At 36.3% G+C, this 11,251-nt stretch overlaps 2 protein-coding genes across 2 annotated transcripts in view; one reads left to right on the top strand and one right to left on the bottom strand.

Moving 5' to 3' along the window:
* Window positions 1-2,422: 2,422 nt before the first annotated feature.
* LOC126969022 (enhancer of yellow 2 transcription factor-like) lies at window positions 2,423-3,722 on the top strand. The gene is made up of 2 exons (XM_050814295.1): window positions 2,423-2,621; window positions 2,760-3,722. The coding sequence occupies exons 1-2, from the start codon at window positions 2,563-2,565 to the stop codon at window positions 2,980-2,982; spliced, it is 282 nt and encodes a 93-aa protein (XP_050670252.1). The 5' UTR covers window positions 2,423-2,562; the 3' UTR covers window positions 2,983-3,722.
* The window catches only part of LOC126968883 (multiple epidermal growth factor-like domains protein 8), a 44,208-nt gene continuing 36,667 nt past the window's right edge, over window positions 3,711-11,251 (bottom strand). Inside the window, exons 18-21 of the mRNA XM_050814013.1 lie at window positions 10,068-10,315; window positions 8,495-9,135; window positions 7,560-7,693; window positions 3,711-6,468 (exon numbers count right to left, since the gene is read on the bottom strand). Of these exons, the coding sequence (XP_050669970.1) occupies window positions 6,360-6,468; window positions 7,560-7,693; window positions 8,495-9,135; window positions 10,068-10,315 (1,132 nt within the window). The 3' untranslated portion in view covers window positions 3,711-6,359. The remainder of the gene's footprint in view (window positions 6,469-7,559; window positions 7,694-8,494; window positions 9,136-10,067; window positions 10,316-11,251) is intronic.

Genomic DNA, 11,251 nt, shown 5'->3' with positions numbered 1-11,251 from the left:
GTGGGACGGAGAGGTTTGCACTCCTCCGAAAACAGAGTAGCTGCACTAGGACATATTGTAACACATTAACGGGAAATCAAAACTACTCAACTATCAAAGAACGACTCTTAATATGTCGCAGGGAAATGACAATAACAGAGATTTGGTCAATTCCCTAAGTGATTTGATCAAATCAAGGAGTATGTTTAAAGAACAACACGATTTTATCATTTCTCTAAACAAGTCTAGTGATTTGATCAAATGCCAGTGTTGGTTCCGTGAAATGACAATAAGTGACATCACTAGAAGAACTTAGGATGTAAAAGCGAGCGAAGCGAGCTTCAGATTTGAGTCATACCCCGATCCGGACAGGTTAGGTGGAAAAAAAAACACGAAGGAAGGCTCCTTCGTGTTTTTTTTTATAATATGGGCTTCTACTTGGCCTTTAGAGAAACTTTTATCTGTTCTGTTTGCATAATATATTCAAGGAGCTGTTTTCTACGTACTACAAAGCTGTGGAATGAGCTTTCTTGCACGGTGGTTCGAGGACGCCACGCCATGGGTACCTTCAAAGAAGCGCGTACACCTTCCTTAAAGGCCGGTAACGCTCCTGTGATTCCTCTGGTGTTGCAAGAGAATGTGTGTGATCACTTACACCAGGTGACCCGTACGCTCGTTTGTCCTTCCATAAAAAATATAACTATCAGTTTATAAAAATTCATAACTTTACAAATTCTAAGCACACACGATGGCATTCATCATTATATTTTAATATTTGGCACACATTGTGTGCACTTGGCCGTAAATATCACATCATTATATTCTGAACTAAGGTCCGTATTCTAGAAAGTGTCTCAATACGTAATCAGCGATTCAGCGAAGACGTGTATTTTACCTCTGTCTTAATAATTACTGTGAATCATAATCGGAAAGTCCAGACCCTGTTATTTTATTTGATTTATTTTTTCTCAATATGCAAATTAATAAATTATTTCGAAAGTTTGAAAAATTTACTAACAAATATGGAAGTAATTCAATGTATGGATGAATTCTATCCGATTATTTTTATAAAAGAGACAAAACGCTTGTTTCTTCGATATTTTTACAGTCTTTAATAAATAAGAATATAATATTAATATTCAGATATTCTTAATTCTTATTATATAATTGTGAAAAGGGCTTTTCGCATACCATTGAGAATAATCAATTATATATAAATCAGCTTAGCGAAACTCTATAAGAAAAAAGCGATCCTCTTGATTGTATGAAACGTGCAGGAAACATGGATCATTTATTCTTTAGTTGTCCCTTAATGCAATCTTCTCTGCACAATTATATACCCGCTGAAGTCCCCCGTCCAACCTCCGTTAAATGTCTCCTCTCCCTAGTTTACACTCCTTTTGTAAATATTTTGTGTAAATATATTAAAATAAATAAGATTAAGTTGTAAATATTATTTAGTACTTATATTAATTAATTATTTAAGTATTTCTATTTGTGTATGTCATTTATAGTCTTACAAGCATGTATATTATTTGTTTCAGATATTATTAGAAAATTAAACTTTATGTAATCTGAACACCGATTATTACCGTTAAACTTAGAAGACACATACTCAAAGCTTGGTAGTCTAATCTAACGTGATTCTGGCAAATCTGTGGTATATCTTCCACAGAAGCCACAGTAGGAAGAATAGAATAGAATAGAATGGCCGAAATCCACTACTTTCGCAACTGTTCGCTTTTAAACTTAGCTGGGTTAACTTCGTCGCCAATCGCCATACTGTAATTACCACTATTTCGGACCATTTCCATCACTGCAGGTTTCATACTGGATGCGCCACAATTGTTTATTCTCTTTGTTGCAATTTTTTGTTATGGCAGACTATAGCGCAGATGTCTGAAAAAAATAGAGATATACCTATAGATAACAGACCTATAGGTATCTGATTGGCTAATCCAATGCCAATTGGCTCTCGCTTCGTAATCGAAATTGTCACCGAGCACCGAACAGAGTCGCACGCATTAAGCGTATATTAAAATAATACTTCATCAGTGGTCAACAAACTATTCACATCATCAAGCTTCAAAGTTCTCCGAGCCGACAGGACAGTAACACTCACATTAGCAACAAGAGTTCCTAGAAGATTACCAGCTGCAGACCATTTCTTCCACGAACCTCAGGTACCTATGTCTGACTATTGTTTCGCCATAACATATTTTCATTTTTAATATCATACGTTTGCCCACGCACGCACTAGTACTGTAGTACACAATATACTGAACTAATTTTCAATATTTACTTAGGCAGTCCCGCCTCTACGTAGTTTGGCTTAAGCCAGTGCTGCCAGTGTAATGCTACTGTCACACTTAGGTGTAAATGTCTAAACTCAAATGACAGTAAAAGAATATTTTGTTCATAATTGTCAGATGTCAATTTCAATTGAGTATTTTTAAATGCAAAAGCAAGCACTGAAATTTGAATTAATTCGTATACGGATTTAAATTGAGTACAACAGCTAGACCGTATTAAATCTAAGTGTAAACGAATTATTGATATATTTTAATAAGACTTCTTTGTATTATGACTGTTAACAATACCATTGCTCACCAACGTCTTATTTTAAGCGGAGATCGTGAAAGGTCCTTATTTAGTCCAAACATTTAACTTTCATTGCATTTTAGTATAATTGTATATTATTAATAGAAATGCATATAGAAATAAGAGGTAAGTAAAATTATTATTTTAATTGTTTGCCTTAAAACATGCATTAATTCCAGGTTCAAAGAATTACTAAGAAAACGACTTATAGAATGTGGATGGAGGGATCAAGTGAGAATGTTATGCAGAGAAGTCGTCAAAGAAAATGAGAACATTAATATGACGTTTGACTCACTAGTTACAAGAGTTACACCGAGAGCTAGGGCATTAGTCCCAGACACTGTCAAGAAAGAACTTCTGCAAAAAATTAAGACACATTTACTAACACAGAATGATCAATAGTAAAAACAGATAAGAATCATGCCACCTTGATAGTAGGTTCAACCCTCCGTGCCAGAGATACATACATTTTTAATGTTGACTAACAGACCCTTCAGCTAAGGATTTCTGGGTACAGGAGGCTTTAAGTACAGAATGTATACAATTTTTCATGTACCTTCAACATAGTACATTCACACTAGACATTTACCAGTATGAGGCTCCTTTGCACTGGAGGTTGGCTAGATTTTGGGTACCACAACAGCGGCTATTTCTTCCGTAAAGCAGTAATGTGTACACATTACTGTGTTTTGGTCTGAAGGGTGCCGTAGCTAGTGACATTACCGGGTAAATGAGACTTGACATCTTATGTCTCAAGGTAACAAGTGCAGTATGAGTACCAACTCAGAATTTTTGTGATTTTCAATAATCCTGATAGAAACTGTATTGCAATGGGCAGGGTGTATCAATTACCATCAGCTGAACATCCTGCTCGTCTCTTCTTTATTTTCATTTAAAAAAAAATATGTGCTCAACTATCAAGTCACCAGTTTTCTGGGTTGTTGTGGAAAAACTTCGTGTATATCATTGTACCTAGCTTCAAAATATAAAATATATAAGAAAAATTAGTTTATGAAAGATCATGAGACCCTTCACTTGCCATCATAATTTCTCTAGGTGGCATGTTTCTGATTACACCAAACCCAAATTGTAAACCAAGATACTTTATATTTAAGAAATAAAACTACTAATTTAGCAACCAACTTATATTTTTTTTTATTTTATAAACATTTCAACCAAAAATATATATTGCTTATAATACTGCTGTTAGATCATTACAATTCCTAGGTGAAAAATATAATAGGTACAGCAAAAAGAATTTTTTTGTAGGTATTGTAACATTATTCAAAATAACCCCACACTGATCACAGATTTTTTTTATAATTATGAGCAAGGTCATGTGAAGAGCATTTTATTCAAAACTAGACTTAGGTATTTAATATAAAGTTCTAAATCACAATATGACTGAGGACAGGAATATTACTAATAATGAATCATAATTATATAATGATAAAATTCTGTCTTAGCAAGTGTATACTTACAGACTTATTTTCAAAACAAGACAAATATTCAATTGATAAATAAATTTAAATGCAATCGATAAACATTGATAAAAAATTTAAATAATGAGCAATCAGATTTCTTATTTTAGTAATACTTCAAGCTTTTACTGCCAATATTAATGTCTTGTTTGACTTTAATTAAGTAATAATATATACAGCGGATTACAATAATTTGGAATGTAAATTGGACTGAAAGATCTTTTTAGGGATCCACATATAATGATCACTTAACACATAATAATATCAGTACTATCACCTTAATTATCTAATAGTTTTTACTTATATAACTCTAATGTATTTAATTCTACTTACACTACTTTGACAACAATTATTTCATTTAGAATACTGCCAGTTAATAATGAGCAAATTCACATTCTTTATTGTTTAACATCTATTTACCTTTTAATTTAATTTTTATTGCGAGCATCTTGTGCTGGTTATATCAACATATAAATAATTATAATATACTATTAAATACATAACAAAAATGTATGTTCATGTGCAATACTTGCAAAATAATAGCTTTTTATTATAATTTACAATATTTTCCTATTTCATTATACAAAAACGAAATTTAAACGAAATTCAGCGTCCAGCAAAAGCTGTTGAAGTTATATATTTTAATTAAATATCTACGGAGCTGTCAAAAAATAATACTAAAGAGATTCATGTAATAGGCGCGATATGTAAATTGCATTAACATGGCTAAAATTTACAAATTCATTACTGTTTTTTTTTATGGAATAGGAGGACAAACGAGCGTACGGGTCACCTGTTGTTAAGTGATCACCACCGCCCACAATCTCTTGCAACACCAGAGGAATCACAGGAGCGTTGCCGGCCTTTAAGAAAGGTGTACGCGCTTTTTTTGAAGGTACCCATGTCGTATCGTCCCGGAAACACCGCACAAGGAAGCTCATTCCACAACTTTGTAGTATGTGGAAGAAAGCTCCTTGAAAACCGCACTGTGGAGGACCGCCACACATCCATCCATGTTTAATGTGTGTATACATTTTTTATTTACTTGAGAGGAGAAAAGTCAAATGAACTATTTCACATTTGTGTCAAAAGATGAATGTTGTGTTAAGGGCTATAAATTGCTTCATGCAAATATTTGCTAGTGTATAAGTTCATGTGAGAAATTTCTTCAAGAAGCAGTGCAGTGTTACCAACACAAGCAACAATAAGCTACCATGGGTATACTGTACCCAAAAAACATAGTAAATTTAAAGGTATGATTAAACTTACAAATAACATACACAACATGGCATAATAAACTTTTGAAATAAACAACAGCATTTGCTACAATGGACTATTCACAACCCGCTCAATTTTTGCAAACTATATGTGATTGCTTTGGCTTGGTGGGCATGAAATAGTTCATCTCATGCTACATATTGGATAGTAAACCACAAAATGTGTAACAATGTAAACTGATCATATAAATTATTTATAATAACTACCTACTTAAAAAATTTCTGATTTTTATAGAAACCAATGCGGTTCAAATATAACATACATGAAATTAACTATGCCACAACATTTCATGCGAATTTAATTAATTACGTAGGTTTTATGAGCGCGTTATATCATTATCAACTATTATGTTATAAATATATAATAAAAAAATTCTACTTTACAGTATACTCTCTAATACAGACAATAATAGCTAATGGTTCAAAGCCATGGCAACAAGAAAAGGTACATTTGTACTGCTGTTATTAAAAATAATAAAAGACAGTGCGGCCTTAACATTTGTAAGTAGTGCCAAATAAATCAGATCATATAAAAATCAATCAAATAAAATAACAGAATCATAAAACATGCCCTGTGGAAATTTGATATTGTTTCTTTTTTATATATAAAATAAACTTAATCGGAATGAGTATAAATTATTGTAAAATTCGAATGTACACTATCAATAATTTATAATGCTACAGATTGATGATTATACATTAAAACGAAGCTGCAATATGTTTCTATTAAGAGCATTGAGTAGGTGATATAGATTCTATATCGGAGCAGCCAAAATAGCAGCAGTCAAGTAAATGACACTATAATATTTTCATAATTTAACATACATAGTTTGATAATCCCAATTTTAATATGTATGTTTACATAATCATACATTTGATAGCAATCTAGAGGCCTTGCCGATGAATTTTTTGCCTAGGAAGTATGAAGGCATCGGTTGTAGGACCTCATATATCCCACTATAAATTATAACCTATGTATGAGCTACAATTATTGTGCGTGTGTGCTAGCTCCTTGCGCACATCACGAGAATGTTCTTCTGTGTCGCGGCCGGGTGGGGGGCGCTCGGGTCACCAAAACTAACGCGGACGCGAGAGCCATTCGTACCGGGGCGCGAAGACCTCCGGGTAACCTGTATAGGATGATACATTTTAGAATAAATACATGAATGTTATAGAGAAGTCTAAATGTGGGTATTCTGAGTTTTCAAACTAATTGTCCACATTAAAAAGTTAAATTATACCACTCGATAGCCAAAGAGTCAAGTAAAGTGTTACGTAGAGAATGGACTGTAAATTATAAAGTCAGATGGAGGGGTAGCACCCCCATTTTAAGGTATATACGCTGTATCACACAACTATTGCTTAGAATATTTCCACTGCTAATATATAAGGTAACACTATCCCAGACATAGCTGAAAATGATGATTTATTTCCTGAACCATAGAATAGAAAACAATATGAAATCTATAGGATCGTGTCTGAAACTGTCCAGCCAAATTCTAAGATCTTGAGAGGAAAAATACCTTAAGTTTAGTAGGTTGTTTTCAACTTTTTGATGGTAAACCTAGCGCAAGTACTGCTATAAGTTGGTACGTAGTCATTTCAAATTATTTACTCATGTTATTTATTAAAACATAGTTCTTGCACATGGTTAATAAATATTATATATAAATAGGTGAAGTCCTTCTATCTGCCGCTAAATACCTAACTCTATCTCGACGGTTAGTCGCAGAAAATATAAAAGGGTTACTAACCCTTACGTATATTTAAAGTATAACGCATTTTACTTAAAAACACAATAGGCAGCGAAAGAGAAATTCTCATACTCAGAACACCAAATACGTAAAATTGGTTTCGTGTACGTGAGATGCTTAAATATCAGTATCGGTAGGTATCTAAAATAAAAGTCACGGGAAGCACGTTCTTGTAATATTAGCATTTTCTTTGACACACATTTAAATAAAACATAAATAAATCATTTAAATGAGTCAAGAGAGTATTTGTCATTGTTGCCATTAAAAAATTTAGCGCTATTTCTTGCCTAGCAGGTGGTATTTGCTGTAGATATGGTCTTGAGCAAAATTTAGTGACAGTGTCTGTAAATTTTGACTTATTTCAACAGCACTCAATCCCCCTGAAAAGGTTATCTAAACGGAACTTTTACGCAAAATCCTTTAAAAGGTGTTTTATTTAAATAATGAATGTAACATAAAGGGGGTACCTGACGAGCACGGAGGTGACAGCAGCGCGCTCGTCGGCCGTGGGCTCGATGGCGACGGGGCGAACGTCTCCGCGGCGACCGCCATAGACCGACACCACCACGCCAGCGAACGGCCGCTTGGCCATGTGCAGCATCTGAACCGTACAGGGGAACAATTAATTGGTGATCATAGAGAGGAGGAAAATTTGAGAGTACACAATGGTTAAAATGTTAGATGGATAATCTATTGCATTTTTCGGAAATCCATAATTATCCAAATATTATAGTTTTTCTTCAGTCTCGCTTGAGACTCCCCGAATTCTGGCACAAGACTGTGTAATGAATCTAATCTCGCGGCACACTGCATCAGGGAGTCAGCATCTCCTAAGAATGCCTCGTTAAGAGGTAAAACACTTTTCAAATTGAATGCACATTTTAGGGGTTTAACACTCAAGATGACTAATACATTTGGATTTTTTTTTATTGTAAAGTGTTAAGAAAACTTTGTCTCTACTAACTGCTCGAACTTAGGAATAAGATGCTAAGACAATATACTTGAATAAATTTTTCTACTAGTAGTAAGTCAACCTCCCTTTATATGAGCCCTTGCTAAAGTAAACATATCAATATATTCGTAAATATTTGAACAAGTTACAGCAGCACGCTTGCACTAAAGTACACGCTAACAATCGAGAACAATCGCCTCTCTCGCTTTGCGTCAGTAGACCTGACTTGTCAAGGCAACTTAAGACTTGTCACGTCTACCTGAAAACAACCCGTTATTGACTACATTCCAGTTTTCAGAGTGCATAATCGATTAAGATCCAGGCAGTAGTAGTCGGGTTCGACAGGTCTTCTGAACACTTCCCGTGACATATACCGTAGATAACATACAATTACATATTTCACTACTCCAACTGATTGAAGTGTATAAAATAAGAGTAAACAACACTTACCTCAACAACATGTCTCCGTCTAGCTCGCCTAACATCAGCCGCTTGCTTCGCTTTCCACGCGACCACGCACGCGGCAAGAAATAAAAAGAAACACGAGAAGAAAACCGAGAAGAACACAAAGAGATCGATGTGCAGTTGATCTTGGCGGAAGAACGCCACGCCGAAACTGGCCGAGCCATCTTCTGTGCTCCGCGCGCGGATGATGATGAAGAACTTGGTGTGGGTCAGGTCGTGGATGTTCTGCGGGAGGGTGAGCACGAGCCGGTTGCGGAGGTTTGTGACGCGGAGGAGAACGTTCCGCCTGTCTACGGTCACGTAAGTGGCCAGTTCGTTCGCTGCGTAGTCGGCGAGGGCATAGTCCACTTTGTCGTAATGCCAGGAGACCACGTCGCCGTCGAAGGAGGGCATCTTGCGGAAGGGGTCCCGTTTGTAGTAGCTGCGATCTAGCTCGATGGCGTGCGCGCCAGTAGTCGCGTTCACTGAAACCACGAACGAGCTGTCGTTGGGGCTCATGTACAGGTCCACGGCGCCCTGGGTCACGTCTACGATCACTCGGATGTCGACGTTCATGTAGCGCGGGTTCACGGCCAGGAATACTGTCTGCCCTGCGTACAACGGTCGTGGCTTGATCTTGCATTCATCTGAAAAAGAATAGATTATTTAACAAAAACTTCTTCGTGGGATTTGGGATGCTCGCTATTATAATAAACAGATGCAACAAAACATTAAAGTACTTGCAAACATATTGATTTTTAGCGACATAATATACTGATTCGTTTTAATTTTTTTATTTGGGTACGAAGTATTGGGAAGAATAATTGAAACCTGATCCGACCTGTCTCTTTATTTTGGGATCGGATGGACAAGGGCTGACTTCCATGAGTCCGGGATCACGCCTTTGAGTATGAGTGCCGGAATGAACGCATTAGCACCGGCGTCAACTGTGGAGCGCACGTTCGTAAAACGATGGGAGCTATGCCATCCGGCCCACACGACTTATTTTCGACCAAGGGAAACTGAGTTAGCTAGCTGAGGATAAAAATGTTCGGGAACGTATCCTCCGATTCATGCAGAGCTATTGTACCCTCCTGAGGTAAAATATAAGTACTGCTGTCATCATGCTTTAGAGGGGTTTCTCCAGTTCTCGACACTGAGCTATGTGAAATATAGCGCTAGGCCGCTAATTGACGCCGGTGTTGTATGCTGATATCATAAGACGGCAGCGTGAATTTCCCACATCGATATACAAAAAAACGTTTCTCCGAGGCTCATAATATCATTTTTTTTATGAAAATAAGGGAAGAGACGAGCATGACGTTCAGCTGATGGTAATTGATACTGCTTCACGGCCGAAATAGGCGCCGTTGTGGTACCCATAATCTAGCCGGCATCCTGTGCAAAGGAGCCTATGACGTTTACGTCGTCCCATTTACTATTTTTATCTCAAGTAAGAGATAGACTGAATATTAGGAACGGCCGTAAATCTACCAGGAGAGTTTCATATGTGACTGTAAATGACTGTGTACATATAAAGAAATGATTTGATTTTAGTATTGTTGGATGAGCGGCTCACCAATAGTTTTTCCGTCGAAGCAGATCTTGTTCTCGATGTTGATGGTCTTGTAGCACTGGTGTCCGTTGCGCGGATCGCCCATGTAAAGGTCCCTGCACTTGACGCACTGGTAGCGCCAGCACTCCTGGGCAGAGTTCTTGCTGGAGCTGGCAGTCTGGCACGAGGCGTCGCTCTCTGTGTTGTTGCCGCAGTTGCACTTCTCGCCGGTGACCGGGTCGCAAGTGTCTCCGTGTCCGTGACACTCGCAACTACACAACCAAAACATGATGAGTCACTCGCGTGGACCAAATTTGGCACAAACGTCTCGATACTCTTTTTATTTGGAAACAAATACAGACATACCCTTTAACACAAAATACACACAGTAAGATAGAAATAAGCACATAAGGATGTCGTCTTCTTTAACAGTCTCACTGTGTACACATAAATAATTTAAAAAAAAATATTATTATTAAAATTTACGCTTAAATTACACCTAGTAGCAAACAACTTATAGTTATACAAAATAACTAGCTGACCCGGCAGACGTTGTTCTGTACATAATAAATAATATCTGTTTTTTATGAATTTGTCAATAATGTTTCAAAGATTATTACGTAAAATAGTATAATGAAGTTGTTTTACAGTTCTGCTGTCACACCATGCGGCAGTAAACTCTCTCATAGAATATATTATGTCCATACAAAATAAATATTGGAAATAAAAACAATTATGGGTCCCAAATAGAAATAAAAACTATCCTATCTCTCAAGTTGGACTAAACTGCACTCCATGAAGTTTAGGGGTTCATTGGAAACAAACATCAGGACACTGGATTTATATATATATATAAGGATATATATATTGTATGACAAATTGGTCCTCTATACGTATCGAGACAAATCAACTATATAATTCCGCAGCATAAAAAGTTCAAACTTATTTGCAAACAAAACAAAACAAAAGTTATTTATTCGAATAACTCCATGGTGAACTAAATCTTCTTACTCAACAGAAATTTGTGTCTGTGAGTGCTCATCGTCAATATTCACTCTCATAATTTCTACCCAAACGCGCTAAGAAGAATGTCTTCAAAATTTTAAATAGAAAAACGGCTTTAATTAAACCTTCGCACGACACACCACAAGTTAGGTTATCATCCCCACCGTCTAGATGTGCGGCGGTCGCCCACAGTGCGGTTTTCA

Source organism: Leptidea sinapis, chromosome 17 (assembly GCF_905404315.1).
Source record: "Leptidea sinapis chromosome 17, ilLepSina1.1, whole genome shotgun sequence".
NCBI lineage: Eukaryota > Metazoa > Arthropoda > Insecta > Lepidoptera > Pieridae > Leptidea > Leptidea sinapis.
Note: the sequence above shows the minus strand (reverse complement) of the source record. Positions and strands in the feature narration are given on the sequence as shown.